Below are 20,061 nucleotides of genomic sequence, written 5' to 3'. Positions count from 1 at the left end.
GAAGGGTAGAAGAAATGGTATCATTCAGGCTATGATATATCAATAGAGAAAGAAAGACAAATTTTAAGGAAAAGAATTACAAGACCTTGCTGTTAATGGGACAGCCCAAACAAACAGAAATCAAGAAACAAAAACCTGGTATCTACATTAGGCCAAATAATGGAAAACAGGGTTTAGCAACAGTTAAATTTATCTCAGATGAACACTTAAACATTTGAAGAAGATGTAACAGTCAACTTCAGGCAAAATGTTTTTTTGTAATTTATTCAAAAGCAAAGGCAAAATTAATGCACTGACACTGACCACTTTTCACAGCACATGTATATTCAAAAGACTAATTACTTTTATAGAAATCAGACAAAATTCTAGCACTTTGAGAGGCTGAAATAGAAGGATTACAGGTTCAAGGCTAATTTGGGAAACATTAACAACATAATGAGAACTTTTCTCAAAAGTTAGACAATGCTGCCAGGCACAGTGGTACACACCTGTAATCCCAGCACTCAGGAGACTGAGGCAGGATTGCTGTGTGTTCAAAACCAGCCTGGACTACATTGTGAGTTCAAGGCCAACCTGAACTGCATAGTGAAACCCTATCTCAAAAAGACCAAAAACAAACAGATAAAGTTAGACAATGCTACCAATGCCTAACAACTATCTTTCTTCCTATCATACATTAGTTATACTATCATATTATCATGACTGGTAAAGTCACAATACACATTCTAGCATGTAATAAGCATTTTATTTTATCCCTCTCAGCATCTCACCTTCTGCTGACAGGGCCTCCCCATCTTATTTTATCAGGGATCTCAATGCGTTGTGTTTCTCTATGCATACCTTTCCCACAAGCCACTTTCATGCTGGATCTGACACTCATACTCTAGGACAGAGGGGGAAACTACAACACTCATGTGGAGGCTGTTCATATCACTGAAAACTCCAAAAAGTCTGCCATCATTACTCTAGGAACAGAAATTCCCAAAATGAAATTTTTTTCTCTTCTCCAACCTGTGCCATCAGAATTCCCATCTGTTGCAGTACCTCACATACAGTACCACTGTATGTAAGACCTTATCTCAAAAATATAAAGAACAGGAGGCTGAGGGAGGAGAGTCACCAAGAGTTTGAGGCCAGGCTGGGCTATGTAGTGAGAGCAAGGGCAGCCTGGACTACAGAGTATGCCTGGATACACTGTTTTGTCTCAAGATGAAAGAAAAAAAAAAACAAAACATAAACCAAAAACCAAAATATATCTTGAGCACTAGAGTACATCTAGTGATAGAAAGTCTGCTCAGCAATGTGCAAGCTAGGGGCTGGGGGTTTAGCTCAGCGGCATAAGCGCCTGCCTTGCAAGCAGGCAGTCCTGAGTTCGATCCCCGGTACTGAGAAAAAGGAAAAAGGAAAAAGACAAAAACAAAACAAACAAACAAACAAAAAAACCCCAGCAATGTGCAAGCTCTTGGTTTGATTCCTAACACAGCCAAAAAACCAAACCAACCAATAAAAATAGTAACAACAAAACCACTTTTGGTAGCAGAAGGGAAAGAGGCTATCAGCCTTTTGACATTGTTTAAATTACCTAAGAAAGTGCACCTAACTTCATCTGAGCGCTGCTTCCCTCTCTAAAACATGGAGGCATTATGAGTCTGCAGCTGTATTTCTGCACCCAACTCACCCCTCTGTGCTATCAGTGAATCGCACTGCCGGCTCTGCTGGGGCTCTCTGCCGTCAGAACCGCACTCCCCACTTACAACAAGCAAGCGTAAGGGAGCACACTTGTTCCCAGCAGCTCTCAAAGGCGGGAACTGTAGCCTCTGAGCCGCCCACCGTGTCAAGACAGGCTCGCACTAACATGACTGTGTCCTCGACTCACGTGGCTGTGTAACTTCTGACTCCCTCAGAGCCAGAAAGACTTTGAAAGGTAAAAGCTTTGACTGATGCAGGACATCAAGGCAGTGGGACAGTGCGACTAAAATGCTTACAAAACAGGGCTTCCAGAACACCTCTGAAAATTAGCCAAGAACCATGGGTAAGTATGTTCAAAGTGAGGAGTATTTTGACACGGATTAATGGCAATGCCTTCTACTGTAATAAATTTTTTAAATTGTAAACATTCACCTTATTTTTCACTCACAACTCTATGTTTTTATTGAGACAGGACTTTGCTATACACTTTATGCTAGACTTGAGCTCATTATGTAGCCCAGGATCAAATTCACGATGAGCCTCCTGGCTCAGCCTCCTAAGTGCTGGGAAGAAAGCCATGCGCTACCACGCCCAACTCTCTTATATATGGACATTATCTGTTCATCCACTTATAAGCTTGTAAGACATCTGGACTGCTTCTACTCTTTGGCTATTACAAATAATTTTATAAATATTCCTGTGCAAGTTTTTGGTTAGACATCTATTTTTTTAGCTCTTTTAAGCAAATACTAGATGTCAAACTTCAGAATTATATGGCATTCCACATTTAAACTTTTTAACTCTCGGGATCAGTTATCCTCTTGAGTCATCTATCTTAGTGGCCAGGACTGCAGGCCTGCCTCGCCACACTTAGCTTTGTATGTAACATCCCCTAATCCAGGGACAGGATTGTGCTCAGCAAGTGTTCTACCACTGAGCCATATCCCTAAGTCCTGTTTTTGTTTGTTGATTAGTTGGTTTTTGAGGCACTGGGAATGGAATACAGAACCACTCTACCACTAAGCTATACTCCTAGCTTAGCTCATTTATTTATGCTGTACTGGGTACTAAAACTAGGGAGGGAGCATTGAGTTACATTCCCAACTCCCCCCACTGCCCCACTTTTTTTTGGGTCAGAGTTTCACTATATGCAATTCAGGCTGGCCTCGAACTCACAGTGATCCTCCTGCTTCAGCCTCTGAGTGCTGGGATCACAGGCATGTACCACCATGCCTGGCCACCAGCCCTTTTAAGTAAGTTTGTAGGCCAGTGGGTGGAGCCAGCCTATAACTGCACCACAGGAAGGCTGAGGCACAACAGCTGTGAGTTCAAGGCCATGCTGGGCTACATAAAGTTTAAAGTCAGCTGCACTACAAAGCACACCCTGTCTCTAAAAAAAAGAAAACCACACCAAAAAAACATAAATCAAGGTGTCTTGAGAAGTCACTAATTTGCTAATCCTTCCTGGGTGTCCCACAATGCTAGAATTACAGGTGTGAGCCACCACGCCAGGTTTTTTATTTTTTTTTTAATTTTTTTTTTATTTAAAGAAAAGGAAACGAAAAAAAAATACATGGAGATAAAAAAAAAAGGGTAGAAATAATACAAAATTACAGACAAACAAAAGGTAAGAAATTGCCGGTTGATAAGTTACAAATTGTCATCTTCGAAATAGCTGTTCAGGTTATAGAATTAAAGTATTTAGAATGACATTCAAAAAAGTGACCCTACAAACCATTCTGCTCTATGATCGAACAAAAGCTCCGTAATATGATTATCAGTCCCACATACTTGTTTTACATCTCAAAGAGGGTAAGGTTAACCATATCAAAACAGAACAGAACATTTAAAAAAAATAAAAAACAATTTAAAGAAATACAGATTTCAAAGCAAGTCCACTGGAGATCTTCCTTATCTAACTGTCTCTAGCTTCTTACAAATAGTTGTCCCTAACTTCACCCACTTTATATACTTATTGCATATTATAGAACTAATCAAATCATTACAGGATGATTAAGTCTTTTTAGGTCCTCAAGTTCCAAATTAGGGAAGACAATAGCAACTGCCATCGCATCTCTCATTCTCTTTGTGATAGCCGTCCCCATCTCTGCATATGCTGAAGTTGAACTGAAGAAACCAGTCCAATGTCATTCTAATCAGCAAACAATAGATTGCTAGAATTTATATTATAATGCTACAAAATAAGCCTCGGGTTTTTCAGGTCTCTTTCTCAGAGTATTTGTTCCTATCCTCTCTGTATTATAGGGAAAACCAAGTCATAACAAGACAGCAAAACAATTTCCTAGAAAAACATGCAATGGATAAGACATATAAAACTATAATATAAATGATCTTCCGTAGCTACTATGTTTTCTCTTGTTATTTTCAATAGATTTGTCCACAACACTGGCTTATTATAGTTAAACATACTATCACCTATTTTTATAAAAACTTAACTTTGACTGCATTGTAGTATTTGAGAGCTGTTACTGATTCATACCAGTATGGATATCCTTTACATCTTGTCATGCTCAGAGTAGTTTCCTCTACTTTTAGGGTTGATTCTAACACGCATACCAATTTCAAATAGGATCAGTCAAGGCCAACCAATAGTCTTATGATTCAGATACAATTAAGATCAGTCATAGTAAGACAATGTAAGTAATACAGGATTTCAGCCTAAGTCAATAGGAAAGTAAGGATAGTTACCATGGTATAACCTGCTATTTTTGGTTCTAGAGGTCTGTGTCCTCAAATCTGACATGAGTGGACAGACCAGAACAAATTTAATTCAATCTAAATATGGCACTAGGACTACTGTGTCTTTTAAATCGTTATACATCGTTATACACCATTAGCAATGACCTCTCCTTTTTTTTTTTAAATATAGTTTCAGAGCTGTCTCTACTAAAGACTAGCTTACCGTCTCTGCCTCATGTCTGCTACTCCACTTTTCTGCTATAATTTGTCCACCTTATTCCCTCATTCCATTGTCTGCCCCATTCACTGAGGCCTCTCTGCCACTGTAGCTGGAATCCTGATATCTCTTCCTCTCTTTCTCTGTAATGTCCTTCAGCGCTCTCTGTAGGGTTGGATTGGTGGCCACGAACTCCCACAGTTCCTCCTTGTCTTGAAAGTATCTTATTTCTTCATTAATTTTTAGAGAGAGTTTTGACGGATATATGAACTTCGGTTGCATATTTTTTTCCTTCAGGACTTGGAATATTTCTCCCCACTCCCTTCTTGACTTAAGAGTTTGTGTTGATAAGTCTGCTGTTATTTTGATAGATTTCCTGCTATAGGTAACTTGCATCTTTTCTCTGGCTGCTTTTAATATTCTGTTTTTTTGGTGGATTTCTGGGATCTCAATTATTATATGTCTAGGCGTAGATCTGTTTTGGTTGTAGGTAGCTGGCGTTCTGTATGCTTCTTTTATCTGGATATCATTTCTTTTTGCTATACATGGGAAATTTTGCTTTAATATATCTGTGAATATTTTTTGTATTTCATTTTTGGATACTCCTGCTTCCTCACTCACATTCTTTATTCTTAGGTTATGTATCTTTTTTGTCATCTTCCAGTTTTAGAATTGCTTCTTTCTGGTTCCTTGTTATTTTTAAGAGGCTTTTTCTTTCACGTTCATAAGCCCTAAATCTCTCTTCAAGTTTCAGAAGGTTGTCTTTAGTTTCTGTCAAGGCATTTTGCCAATATTCAATGGAGTTTTTAGTTTCCTGATATTCTCTTTGGATCTGTTTCATGTATTCTAAGTTATGCTTAAATTCTTCTTCAGATGCTTCTCTTTCTTTTCTGATTTCCTCAGTTCTTCCATCTGTGTTCTCTTGGGCGGGGCTTGTCATTTCTTTAATTAATCTCTTTATATCTTGCCTCACTTGGATCAGGAGTACATCTTTAAATTCCTCTATGAGATCATGTAGGTACTTTTTAATTTCGGCTGATGCTGTGTCGAGTAGAGGATGGTTACTGTGTTTGTTCTCTTCAGTGTTTAGTTCTCCTGGGCTTATTTTCTCCTGTTGAACAGCTGGAGATTTTTTTTTATTTTTATCTCTTGTCATGTTTCTGGTTTCTTTCAGACTGTCCTGGAGTTCTCTGGTCCTCTCCGAATTGCTTAGGGCCTTTCAGAAGCGTGCTGGCTTGAGTTTTTGCTGTCCTCCCCAATTTACTGTTATCTGGGGTAGGCTGGGATGCAGGGGCGGTACAGGCTAGTCTCTAGCTTCTGTGTCAGTTAGTTCATAAATTAGGCTGTACTTTCTGGTTGTCACTGAGTTGTGACTATTTTGTATCCGCTTATTGGGCCCCAAGCAGAGGCTTGGTTTAGCTCCAGTAGCTCCTGCCAGTTCTCTTTGTATCAGAAGCAGCTGAGTAATGTCACTATGGCACAGGATTCTGCCCAAGTCCCAGCCGTTCTCTTCCAAACCTCTCTGTGACAGGAGCACCAGAATAGCAGATCCGCCCAAAACTAAGATGTCTCCCACTAAGTTCTCTGTGTGGAACTGAAGCCAGCAAGTAATCAGGCTCTGCCAGGACTCAAGATGTCTTCCACCAGCCCTCCCTACAAGGGGACCTGGTGATGTCACCAAGCTGCGGTTTCTGCCGCCAGGCTAATATGTCTGCACCAGACTCTGTGTTATTGATTTCCCCGTGGTGGCGGGCCAGCTGTTCTCTGGCCAAACTCAGCAGCCGCGGGGTTCCCGGTACTCACCAGAGTCCAGTGTAAGTCCTCGTTCCGGGACCGCCGCACACCAAGCTGTCCACTTTTCCCGCATTCCCGGCACAGCGCTGACCGGTCAGATATCTGTGCACCGTTTAGATTTGAAACGCCAGAGCTTTGTACATCCGCTCTGGTGCAGCGGTGCAGAACTGGCTGCTACTTGGAGTCCCGGTCCGGGTCTCAGTTTCCCGCAGTCCCCAAATGCAACTCAGCTTTTCCTGCTGGGTCCACGGGTCAGTTTGTTGATTTAAAGGCGCAGGATTTGCAGCCTCCCGTTATCGGCGTTCAAGGTCTCAGCACGACTTTAAATCCTCCAGCTGTACTGTCTTGGTTAATAAGAATCACTATCGATTTGTCTGGCCCTCTCCATGCTGTCTTTTTTTAGCTTCGAGTATGAATTCTCTGGAGAGACTCTTCGCTCGATCCCCTAGCCAGCCGCCATTTTGACCTCTCCCCCAGGTTTTTTATTTTGAGCTAAGTCTCACTCAACTGCCCAGACAGGCTTTGAACTCTGGATTTTCCTGCCTCATCCTCCTGAAGAGCAAGGATCACTGAGGACCACTGCAGCCCCATTCCCGAAGTGCCTGCTTCATCTTACACTGGTGCCGTCTGTGTGAGGCCTCCAGTCCTCACTTATCTCCAGGTAGCACACTCACTCAGGCTGTCAAGCTCTGCCAGTGATGGCAACAGCCATGGACAACTTCAGTCTTCACCCTGCTGATTGAGATCTGGCTATCTTCACTATATTTGAAATACTTCTTCACCTGGAATCTAGAAAATCACAGCTACCTGTTTTCTTCTCCATACCTGTTCTTTCTTTCCTAACTTTTTTTTCTTTTGGCAGTACTGGGAATTGAACACAGGGCCTTCACACTGAGCAACTTCTTAAAAAAATTTTTTTGTTTTTTTTTTTGAAGCAATATCTACGCTGCTAAATTGTCTAAGCTATGCTCAAAAGTGTGATCCTCTTGCCTCAGCCTCCCAGCTCACTCAGTAGTTGTCCAAGTCTCCATCATAACAGCCCACTGGGCCCATGGGATCAGGTGCCATTAACCCTCGGAGCTCCCCTCCCCACCCTCTGCGACTCCCTGGAGTCACACTGACTGCTCCTCAAAAGGAGCAAGCACAATCAGCCTTCTTCATGACACAGATTTTGGAAATCCTGAAGTGTAAAAATCATTAGCTAATTAAGAGGGATAAAAAGGAAGTCTGCTCGGCGGTTTCTAGGTACAGTGCTCAGTCATCTGTCTGTAAGTACAAGGCCCAGGCCCGTGGCCAGGGAGTAAGGATTAAATGATATAATTACACAAGGGCCTTCAAAAGCTACAATCCCAAGAGGCTTACTCTACTAAGCCTCTATCTTACAAAAAATTAAAACATAAAATCAAATCAGTGGGTTGTTTGGAATGATGGAAACAAACTATCAGCTGACAAAAAAGATTACCTATCTGATAACAGAATGAGTACATAAATTCTTAGTTTAACACATTGTTTCCCCCCAAAAAAGCAAAAAACCCCAGAAACAGAACAAAGCTTTGGTAAATAAGGAGGGGAAGAAGGACTGAAGGGAGGATAAGAGAATGCGAAGAAAAAAAAAAAAGAGAACTGAGGGAAGTAATGTACAGGCACAAAGTCCCTAAGATGAAAATGATTATGTATATTTGAAATGTACCAAGAAACTTAATTAAAATCAAAATAAAATAAACAAAACAGAACAACAGCAACAAAAATACATTGCTTCCCTCATCAAGAAAATTCTTTCAGGCATAGTGCTGCTTGCCTATAATCCCAGCATGTCTGAAGCAGAAGAATCCCAAATTCCTATCCAGCCCACTGGCAATTTACAAAGACCCTGTCTCAAAATTTCTTTTTTTTTTTTTTTTTTTTGTCTTTTTCTTTTTTATCAGTATCAGGGATCGAACTCACGACCGCACACTTGCAAGACAGGCGCTTACACCGCTAAGCTAACCCCCACCCCCCGCCGTCTCAAAATTTAAAAAATAATTTTAAAAAGGACTGGGGGATATAGTTTAATACTAAGGCCCTGGGTTCAATTCCCAGAATAGGAAAAAAAATTTTTTTTTTTGCTATTAAAAAATTACAGATGAACTAAATAGTATATTTACTAATGAATGAAATTATAAATGTTTTACAGCCTGGAATAAGTTCCTATTCCACTGCAGGCCAATAATTAGTATTTCAAAATCTGGCATAATCCAAAAATCAAAGTTTTGAAAGCAATGCCATAAGTCACCTTTGTCATTTTAAAATTTTATAGTGTTGAGGACCAAACCAGGCCCTTGCACAGGTAGGCACGCACTCAACCACCAGATTACAGCTCCAGCCCACTGCTTTCACTCTAATTCATGTCTATCTAATATTTTAAATACTAGCTATATGTAGTGTCAGTTTCTGTGCCTTCTCCCTTTCTGTGGTTTACAGGAATTAATATGCATCTTGTTTCCGGGATATACTCACTCTCCTTATTTCTGTTACAGAATTTCACTGTTGCTTAGGAGAAGGCTATATAATACCCAACAACACTAACATCCTTGTAAACATTTTTTAATTAACAATTCAAATTACATTATTACTTCAGAAAGGTGAGCCTGTGTAATATACCAATTTTGAAAGAAATATAAAATCATCCGCTCTTCAACACTAACCTAAATATTCCATCAGCTGCTCAGCAGTGATGATTTCCATCATTGGGGGGAGTTTCACCTGAAAAAGAAAGAACAGTCTATAAAATTCAGTGCTTCAGATGACTCAACTACTTCTTGAGGTCAGAAACCTAAATATTTACGTATGTTGGGATAGCTCTACTATGCTTGTCTACCATACTCACACCTTAACATTTCCTACTGCCATAAGAGATCACGGTGCTGTAAGAGACACTGAGAAATCTGGGTTCAAAGCCAAGTTCTGTCTGTTACCCTATTCCTAACTGTCTTTGCACCTCCCACAGTGCATGACAGACCATTTGGTTATAGAGCAGGAACAGGTACCAAATATGGCAGACATTCCATTAAGTCCACTCTGGCCATTTAATGAATACAGTATTAAAGTACTATTAAACAATGAAGAATTCATCTGTATGATTCTACTTGTAATGTAAAGTTTAAAAACTGATGCCAGGCATACTGTCATATACCTGTAATCCCGGATACCTGGGAGACAGAGGCAGAAAATCACAAGTCTGAGGCCATGCTGGGCAACTTAGCTGGGATGCAGCTCAGTGGGAGAGAATGACAGGGTTCAATCTTCAACAACAGACGCACATGTGCAAAGACACATGCACAGAAATAACAGAAGTAAACTACTACGTGCTGTTTAGGCAGTAAAAATACCAAGAACAACAGTAAGGAAAAAGATACTGTGAAAATTAGGATATAGTACCCACAGGGGAAAGAGAGGTGTTAATCTTCGAAAGGGCACGCAAGATGAATCTTAGACCCTGGCAATGCTGCTTCTTTCTCTTCTCTTTCACTACTGGAGACTGAACCCACGGTCTTCCCACCAAGCTACATCCACAGCCCTTTGTATGTTTTTTGTTTTGTTTTGTTTTTTGTTTTTTGAGATGGGGTCTCACTAAATTGTCCAGGCCAGGCCTGAACTTGTGATCTTCCCGTTTCAGCTTCCCAGAATGCTAGAACTACACTTGTGTGCCACCACACCCTGCTCCAACACAATTTGGAAGTTGAGGAAATACTTGAGATCCAAAACTGAGGTTTTATTTATTTGATACAGTGTTTCACCACGCAGTTCAGGCAGGCCTTGAATTCACTGTGTAGCCCAAGTGGCCTCTAACTCTGGACCTTCTTCCTGCCTCAGCCTTCCTAGTGGCATTATGCCTGGCTGAAACTGAGTCTTTGAAGGTCTCTGGTCTTTACTGGATTAGCTACTAACTGCCATTCAATTCTTCCCTTATTCCATGGCAATCCTGTGAAACAGGTAGTATTACCTTAATTCAAAACCACATGAAGGTTTTTTGGAAACAGTGTCTTGCTATGCAGGTAGGCTGGCCCTGGACTGGCTATGGAGCTAGGTTACCCTTCGGTTTGTACCAATCATCCTGTCTCAGCCTGCCTGAGTGCTAAGATTACTGGCCTGGCTAGGTTTTAAAACAGCTGATCAAAGTAAGTAACAGGGTTGTAATGTGAATTGGATCTAACACCAAAGCCAATTATCTTTTCCAATATACAGTATTAACAGGTGTCAGACACACAAGTTTAAGTATCACATGGTTAATCTTATATGAGAAACCCAAAATATAAACAGCAAAATAAAAGACAGATAACTAGAAGTAGAGAAAGAGACCAAGAGATGAAAGCAGAGAGTGAGAGGGAAGGGGAATGAGGAAGGGAGGAAGATATGCGAAGTACACACACCAACCCCCTATAAGGAACGTAAAATGTACTCATAAATTTCAAAAACCCTTATTTACAAATTCATAAAACAATGAACAGAACACTTCCATTCAGTAAAATATTGAGCAACATACTCAGGGTGCAGCTCGCTGATCCTGAGCTTGTCCAGCACATACAAGGCCCAAGGTTTGCGGCACAAAACAAAACAAAAAGCCTGAACATATTTCCAGCTAAGTCTGAACTTTTTGACCAATAAATAGTAGAGGCTGCCAGGAAAAGAATGAAGGCTTTTATTCTAAAAATTAGGATTGCTCGAATATCCAAATTATGGAATTTGGCAACTGAAGGTAAGTTTATAGGAAAAATGGTGCCACTTTAGAACTGTGCTAATCTGTTTGATACTCGAACAGCAAGTTAAGAACTCAGGAGATAACCTGCTTCGTTTTGTGTTGAGTCAGCGTCTGGACCTGAACTCTCAATCTTCCTGCCTCAGACCCCCAGTGTCCTGAGATCACAGGTGGCGGCCCCACGCTTGGCGTGAGATAACATTTTAAATTCAGAGTATTTGACTCATACCAGTGTATTCTTTCCATTATTGTTGGCCCTCCATATGCACAGGTTCCACATCTGTAGGTTCAATCAACCAGATCAGAAAATGCTCAGGGAGGGGGTTGGGGATTTAGCTCAGTGGCATAAGCACCTGCCTTGCAAGCAGGCAGTCGTGAGTTCGATCCCTGGTACCGATAAAAATGAAAAAGACAAAAAAAAAAAAAAAAAAAAAAAAAGAAAATGCTCAGGGGAGAATGGCACCTATACTGAACATGCACACTCTTTAGTTGCCATGTTTCTTCGAACCATCTAGCTGGGCATGGTGGTACATGTCTATAATCCCAGCACTCCTGAGGCTGAGGTAGGAGAAGCAATGCAAGCCTGAACTGCAGGGTGAAACCGTATCTCAAAAAGCCAAAAATAAATAAAAAAATAAAAATCCCCAAAAACAACAACAAAAATAATCACATGGGCATGGTGCCCCATGCCTATGACCCCAGCACTCAGAAGCTGAGGCAGAAGAATCGCTTTAAATCTGAGGCCAGCGTGGGTCACAAAGTGAGCTCAAGGCCAGTGGCAACTGCTGAGCAAAAACCCTTACTTGAAAAGACAAAAAATATGGGTCTGGGGATTTAGCTCAGCAGCATAAGTACCTGCCTTGCAAGCAGGTAGTCATGAGTTCGATCCCTGGTATCGATAAAAAAAAAAAGTTAAAAGACAAAAAGCAAAGAAACAAAATCAATTTGGTGTGACAACTATTTACATAGCACTTACATTGTATTAAGTATTATAAGCAATTGAAATAATTTAAAACACACAGGAGAAAGTACATAGGTCATATGCAAACACAATGCCATTACACATTACATACAAGAGACCGGAACACCCACGGAGGTCCTGGGAACAATCCCCACAGACACTGGGAGACAACTGTTCTTTTTTTTTTGGTATTGGGGATCTAACTCATGACCTTGTGCTTGCCAGGTCAGGTGCTTACACCGCTAAGCTAAACCCCGGGCTGGGACAACTGTTCTTACGGTAATGGACCAGCTGAACCATAGGATTTCTCCATACTTCACACTTCACTAATTCCAAATACGCAGTACAAAAATATGTACACTAATATATTCAGGATGAATACATATCATTCATGCTTTGTTAGCTGAAATGGCAAAGAAATTATTTTGAGACTATTAAAAGTATTAATGAGACTCAAGAAATGCAGCCTTTCCCATTTATTCAAAGAACTCAAAAAACTTGAGGATCCTCAATACCCCTTCAATTTTGGATTCACCCAATAAAATGTATATAAACCATTATGCATCATGCTTTACATTTTACTTTCTCTCTGTATCTTTATTCATTACTGAGAGTAACTCAGTACTTAAAAACATTAAAGTCCAGCTGGGTACAGAGGCACACACCTGTAATCCCAGCACTCAGGGGACAGAGGCAAGCTCAGGGCCAGCCTGGACAACATAAGAGCCTCAGGGCCAGGGATACATATGGCTCAGAGGCAAGCTTGAGAGACCCTAGGTTCAATCCCCAGTACTTTGAGGAAAAAATTTGAATACTTTATTATTATTATTTAAAGCTTATGACTGTTCATACCTCCTGTACCCAACAGCCTTGACCTGGTCTCAATACACAAGGTTGGAAGACAGAGAAGAGTATAGCTGACCCGCCTGGAAGGCAGAGAAGCAAGCGAGCACAGCTGTCACTGACAGGCAGCAAGCACACTCGGGCAGTGTCACTGTCCTGTGATCAGGAACAACCAAAGACGCACCACCAGTCCTAATGCTTGGCACAGAGTGGGGACGAAAGGCCCACTTGCGCTCCTTCAGTCTGCTCCAGAAACAAAACCACTGTGTGAAACTATTAATCTCATCTTATAATATCTACATTTAAAGCCCAGAGGGAAGAGACTGAGACGAAACCTTTGGCTCACCATTTGTGCTTCTTTTGTGTAAGTAATAGATGTTCAAAAGACTTCCAATGGTTGTTTAGGAAAAGAGGAAAAAAATAATAAATCCCAACGAGAAGCAAGAAGTATGTAGCAAAGCAATGTCATCAAGCAGAGAGGGGAAAGCCAGGCATTGTGGCGCACACCTGCATCCCAGCACTTGGGGAGGCCCAGCCAGAAACTGTGAGTTCATGGCCAGCTTGGATACACGGTGAGACTAGCTCAAGAAACAATAAAAGGATGTTAGCTCTCTAACAGGTCACTTGGGCAATGCAGTATTCCTCTCAGTCTATAGTGTGCTTTGATTTAGTTTAGCTGGGTTTGTTTTTGGTGTGTGTATGGGGGTGTATTTGTTTCATTTTTAATTTTAAACTCTAAATATTTTACAGAATCAAATGTATCAATTCTTATCTTACAGTTTCTAGATTGATGTGTGGAGTCACCAGTCTACCATAAAACAATTTTGCTTCAGGATCTTGGCATTCTTCCCTTGACCTACAGCAAGACACAGCTTTAGCTCCCAACAAACAAAGAAAGAAAACAAGCTGGACACGTTGGTGCGTGCCTGCAATCGTAGCATTCTGGAAGGCTGAAGCATGAGGATTGCGAGTTTCAGCCCACCCTGGGCAATTCAGCACCTCATCAACAATTTATGAAAAGTTAAATGGAAGAATTAGTGTATAGATGAAAGAACAATAATGAAAATAAATGAATTTTCCATAGGGAGTGGTCAGCTGTAGTTCTCAACCTTTTCTATCCCTCTGTCCCCTGAGCAGCCGGGAATATAGGTGTTTGCTGGGGCTATAGCTAAGACCAGAAGCCCTAGGTCCAATCCTTAGTACTACAAAAAGAAAATGGGGAAAAGAACTCCCTACCGAAAAGGAGGATAGGCTACGTATCTCCAGCATCTTCAGTTAAAACACTGCATTCGTTCTACAAAAATGCTAATGCTAACACGACGGTTAGGTCTTATAATACTTTATGTCCTCTATCAAAATGTACACTATAGGTTCCACATAAGTTTTTTTGTGTGTACAGTACATTGGCCTCAAATCTGTAACATTCTTTCCCCCCCACCAAAAAGCAAAAGTATAAGAAAGTAGTGACCATTTTTACATTAATACTTTTTTTTTTTTGGTACCGGGGATTGAACTCACGATCTTGCACTTGCCACGCAAGCGCTTATGCTGCTGAGCTAAATCCCCAGCCCTGTTTTTACATTAATACTCTTACATATATAAAAATATTAAGGCAGGCTAGGTATGCTGGCGCACACCCGAAACCCCAGCACTCAAGAGGCTGCTGCAGAGAGCTGCCGAGTTTAAGGCCAGCCTAGACTAGTGAATTTAAAGCCAGCCTGAAGAACATGGGAGAGAGACCCTGTCTTAAATAAATAAATAAATAAATAATTTTTTAAAAACCCTAAACTTCTCAATACTTTTATCTCTCGCCTCTTTAATTACTGATTTTGGTAATTATTTTGCAAAAATGGAAAATGATGAAGGTTCAATTTTCACCTACCTCACTGTGTTGTCTCTGAAATTTCCTTGTTCTGTTCCTTCAGAAACCCAGATTGTTCATTTCTTGTGAAGAGAACCACCTAAATCTTAGGATTCTGTATTACCCTGATTTTTTTGCAATGTTGTAGCCATATTTGTTCTTCTTGGCAAAATCTTTCCTATTCAATATGCTCCTTGATGCTACTGTATTACCCAAGGTAACTGACCAATTTCTAAAATTCTAGACTCTCGTCCTGACTAGGATGACACTGTTCTACTTTTTATCCCACTGTACATTTCAAATGGTGCATATGCTGGTTTCACTCTTACGCTCTTTGCTGGAAATATTCTTCCACTTTTACTACTCTCTTCCTCTCTTTCTCTTGTGGCGAATGGAGCGAAGGATTAAGTGGAGAAACAGAGGTAATTCAGACAGCCAACATGTTTCTGTCAGCAATTTGTAAGTCTTCCTGTATGCTGGGATAGAAAAAGGTTGAGAACTACAGCTGACCACTCCCTATGGAGAATTCATTTATTCTCATTATTGTTCTTTCATCTATACACTAATTCTTCCACTTAACTTTTCTCAGCATTTTGATCTCTTTCCCGAGACCTAACATGTTTCTTCCCAACTGGACACAGCCAAACTCTGGCATTAACTTTCCTATCTAAAATGATTCCATTTACACCAATCTTCCTATCAATCACTAATGATTAGTAATAACTGATTTCTGTGGGCATTAAAGCTATAGAAAGCCATAAGTGCCCATCTGAAATCTTGGCACTCTGAGAGGAAGATGCAGGACTGCAAGACTGAGCCAAGCCTCAGCAATTTGAGACCCTGTCTCAGAAAAATTTAAAAAGTACTGGAGATGTAGTATAGCTCAGGGCAAAAGCTCCTGGTTCAATCCTCAGTACTATAAAACAAAACTAACCTAGAGGCAAAAAAAAAAAAAAAAAAAAAAAAAAAAAAGGGAGGCTGAAAACCACAACTCATAAGAGAAACTTCAAAATTCATTAGGATGTCTGCTCATTCACAGTCTAACCAAAACTACCTATTTCTTTTCCTTCTTCCAATGCATTTCAGCCAAGGCTGGAGGTCCCAAACAATACACCCTTTTCTCCTTCAGCATCCCTTGGCCAAAGGCCTTTTCTCATTCAGCCGCAGACCTGGTTCTCAGGTTCTCTCTGCTATGAAAACTTCGGATGGCAGTTTCATCCCCAAATTACCCTCACCTGTGCACTTCTGTTGCACACTGCTCTACAATTAGTTTATATGTCTGCCTCCACGCTATATCGTGAGCTACCTGTGGGCAGATTCACACTGCACTCACCTGTGCATTCCACACAGACTGGCAACCCCGACTGTGATCACGCTCTCCAATCCCTGAGAACCAGTGCAATGCTCATCTACTCCCGAGCACGCCAGGCACTGGGTACTTCCCTCCTTCCTCTGAAGTTCTGCAGTATGGATACGAAGAAGAAAAAAGCCTAAAGGAAACTAAGGCATTCCTTCCTGCAGAAGCAAGTGGGGACTCTGGCCCATAGAACCAAATACAATTCGCCGTTCAAGTGCTTCCATCTAGTGTGTCTTCTTTGCCTTTTCAATATTTTGTCATTCTCCAATATGAACTTACTGCTTGTCATCTAATAAACACACACAAAAGTACACAAAATATCCACTCTATTTTCATTACTTTTGTTTACACTCTTCTCCCTCAAGAATTAAATTTTTTTTATTCTTCTTTCCCTTAAAAGCTTGGTTTAAGACTCACAATTCCATAAAGCTTTCTGGGGCTATGCTAGACCAAAGAAAAATTTCCCCCTTTGGGTATCTAACGCATTTCTATTTGCTCTGTGTAACCTAGTAGTATTTACTACTCTCTAACGTCAACTAACTCAGTGCAGCAATCCCAAACATTTTGACAACTCCAGAGCAGGCACTGCCCCCGCTCCAAAAGACTGGCGCTATCTTACACAGGTGATAGCAATGTTTCTAATCTTACTTTTAAAGATTGTGGTGGGGGGCAGGGTGCTGGGGACCAAACCCAGAGTACAGTGCACTCTAGGCAGGTGCTCTACCATGAGCTTCATCCTCAGTTCATCTTTTGTTTTTCTGGATTGGCCCTTGCTAACAACAGGAAGTCAAGACATTTAATAAATAGCATTTGCTTTACTTGCTTTTGTTCCTAACTGGTCAGAATAACCCAACCTATTTTCCTCCCACAGACATTTTTTCTATAGTACAGTTATAAATTTGAAAATAAAACAGGTGCCTTGGGATAATCTTCTTGGCACCCTAAAACTGAACGCTTAAATGAGAAGTTTCACTCGCAGGTAACTCAGAGAGACTGAGTTCTCAACACATTTATCCATTCTTTTTTCTTTTTCTTTTTTTTTTTTTCCCACTACCTATCTTATTGTTGCTGTTAATAATTTTAGCTCCCTCATCACATTCTGATGCATAGTTACTGGTAATAATATCAACCCTTTCATGTAGCATCAGAGATAGGAAAAAATAAAAATCATGCATAAAATGAAAGCAGAATCTTTGAAAATGTAGAAATTACTGGGCATGATGACATATACCTGTCATCCCAGCACTCGAGAGGCTGAGGGGGGAGGATCTAGGCCAGCCTGCGCTGTTTGAGATTTGCCCCCTTACCCCCAAAAGAATAAAAACTACAAGTTACGATGATTGGGCCTCAGACCAGTCCTTTTCCTTAAATGGAATCTGTCTAAGGGCCACAACTTCCTTGTCACCATTCTGTTAAATATCTTCACCAAACTACAGAAGCATTAGGTGGAAAATAGACTGAACACAAACATCAAAACTTATTCTATGTCATGCAAAGACTACTTTCTCCCATTCGTCAGTTTTTTGCACATGTGATACTAATACAGAAAATACAGCTTAAAATAATTAGGTTGTAAGTTCCACTAGCCTGTAAACACTGCACATCAACATATATATTAAGTATGTACACATATGTTTATGTACACGGATATCCTTTTAACGTGGGGAATCTAGAACAATTTTCATACGGGAAGCAAAGGGGACATGCAAGAAGAAAGGAAGCCAGTAAATGACAAGCTGCAGCTTCCTCACCCCGTGGTGCCCCTCCCCAAAAACTGTAGGAAGTGGAAAACTGCAGAATGTACCTTCCAGGCCAGAAGCAAAACATTGAGGATGGCCAGCAAAGGGCAGGGCCCGTTCTCATTCTGGGTGATGATGGGTGTGTTCTCTTCCTTCCACTGGATCCACTTGATGTGATACACAGACTGCCCGGGGAAGCGCTCCTTGGTGGCCGCTGGCCCCAGTGCGGCGTCGTCTTCGTCCTCCCCCCGGCACAGAGGCGCAGCCCCGGGCGCCCCCGCCGCGCCCTCCTGCTCCTCCTCGGGGATCCGGCTCTCCGCGCCCTCCTCACTGTTGAACTCGGAGCTGCTGGGGAAAGAGTGCAGGTTGGAGAAGGACTCCAGGGAGTCTAGGCTCGGCGAGTCCTCGGGCGGGCTCGGGTCGCTGCCGCTGCTGCAGGCGCCGCGGGCACGGCGGGGCTCCTCGGGGCAGGTGCGCGCGTCCCCGGCCGCAGCTGGCTCTGGCCGGGCGGTCACCTCCCGCCGCCCTCCCGCCGGCGCCGCCGCGCTCTCCTCTGCGGGCTCCCTCGAGTCGGCGCCCGGGACGGCCGAGGAGGAGGAGGTGGAGGAGGAGGAGCCCGCGGGAGACGCGGGGTCGAAGAAGCTCCCCGTGCCGGCCGCCGCCCCCTGCCCGCCCGCGCCGCCGCTCTCCGTCGCCCGCGCCCGGGGACCGTCTGCCGCTGCAAGCCGGTTCTCTTGTCGGTCCTCCGGCGCTGGTGTGGTCGCCACCCCGTGTCCCAGCGGCTGCGGGCTCGTGGGGCCGCTCTCCATGCCCGGCCGCCAGCGCCTCGCCCTACGGAGACTACGGCCGCCTCTCCTCAGCCCGCGCCCCAGACGCCATAATAGCGGCTACGGCGCCCGAGCGCGGCCCCGGCACCGCACGTCACCCCGGAGGGCGCCGGGATCGCGCGTCCATCGCCCGCTCGGGGCGTGGCTGCGCGTCCGGGCGGGAGCGAGCACGCAGCTCCCGCCCGTGCCGGCCTTACGGGGTGGGACCTGGGAGGGCCTTGGGGGCGTGGCCGGGAGGGACATCTCCACTGTCCTGGAGGCTGGAAGTGCACCGCGATCTTGCTCCAGCATGCCGGGGATGCCGGGTGGCTCGCGGGTGGCCCGGGGGCTGAAGGTGGCTGCGCTGGTCCCTGGAGGGCGCTGGGACCGGTCCTCCCGGCGTGCGAGGCGGGATTCGCGCGCTGCCCGGGGACTGCACTGCGCCGGCGCCGTGGTGCCCCGGCCCGCCCTGGATGCAAGCGTCGCCCGGGAATGGGAGTCGGTGGCGCGGCCAGTAATAATAAATCTGCTCGGCTTGAGTGAGCTCAGCAGCTCGGGCGGGTTCACTTGGCTTGACTTCGCGAGGAGATGGAGTGAGAAGAGCCTGCTCCTGGAAATGCGACTTTTTCTACTTGACATTCACTTCTTTAAGGCCACGCCTGCCGGGCGTGGTGGAGCCGTCTGTTACACCAGTTTTGGGGACGAAGAGGCGGGGAGATAACATGTTCGAGACCACGCTGGACAGCTAACTGAGACTGTCTCAAAATTTAAAAAAGGCATGAGGGTGTGCAGTGTGCCTAGGATTCAATCCCTACTACAGCTAAATCGGTAAAAATGCTGCTGAATTAAGCACTTTAAAGAGTATTGAAATATATGAAATATACTGAGAATATTACAGATTCCGAGAAAGTCAGGATTTAGTATGTTGCCTCAAATGATTCGTAGTTCTGTAAAGGTGTGTTACTTGAGTAAACTGAATTTGTGAAGCGTTTATGGGCTATTGCGGGGGAGGGGGGGAATGCAGTGGTGCAAGTTTGTAATCCCAAACAACGAGTCAGAAAGATACTCAGGCATTCTTGCCCAGCTTCGACTATACAGTGAGTTCAAGGTCACCGCGAGCTGCGAGATCCTGCCTGTAGAAGCAAAAATCATGAAACACGTTCTCAAATAATGGTTTGTTTGTTTATTTATTTATTTATTTATTTTGAGACAGGGTCTCACTGTGCAGTCCAGGCTGACCCTGAACTCACTCAGTAGCACCCACTGGCCGCAAACTGGCGGTGATCTTTCCGCCTCAGCCTCCTTAATACTGGGATTATAGGCCTGTGCCACCATGTCCAGTTCACATTCATAATTTAA

The 20,061-nt window shown here is 43.0% G+C and overlaps 1 protein-coding gene across 3 annotated transcripts in view; it reads right to left on the bottom strand.

The window, feature by feature from the left end:
* The window catches only part of LOC100722687 (ubiquitin carboxyl-terminal hydrolase MINDY-2), a 69,646-nt gene extending 50,793 nt beyond the window's left edge, over nucleotides 1-18,853 (bottom strand). For all 3 annotated transcript variants that reach the window (XM_063243378.1, XM_063243380.1, XM_063243379.1), the window contains exons 1-2: nucleotides 17,962-18,853; nucleotides 9,085-9,142 (exon numbers count right to left, since the gene is read on the bottom strand). In XM_063243378.1, the coding sequence (XP_063099448.1) occupies nucleotides 9,085-9,142; nucleotides 17,962-18,705 (802 nt within the window). In that variant the 5' untranslated portion in view covers nucleotides 18,706-18,853. The remainder of the gene's footprint in view (nucleotides 1-9,084; nucleotides 9,143-17,961) is intronic.
* Between the last annotated feature and the right edge of the window lie 1,208 nt (nucleotides 18,854-20,061).

The sequence above is a fragment of the Cavia porcellus genome, unplaced genomic scaffold (assembly GCF_034190915.1).
Source record: "Cavia porcellus strain 051 isolate PalLab524CR breed Dunkin Hartley unplaced genomic scaffold, mCavPor4.1 scaffold_38, whole genome shotgun sequence".
NCBI classification, from domain to species: domain Eukaryota; kingdom Metazoa; phylum Chordata; class Mammalia; order Rodentia; family Caviidae; genus Cavia; species Cavia porcellus.
This window is presented reverse-complemented; position numbering and strand designations above follow the sequence as displayed.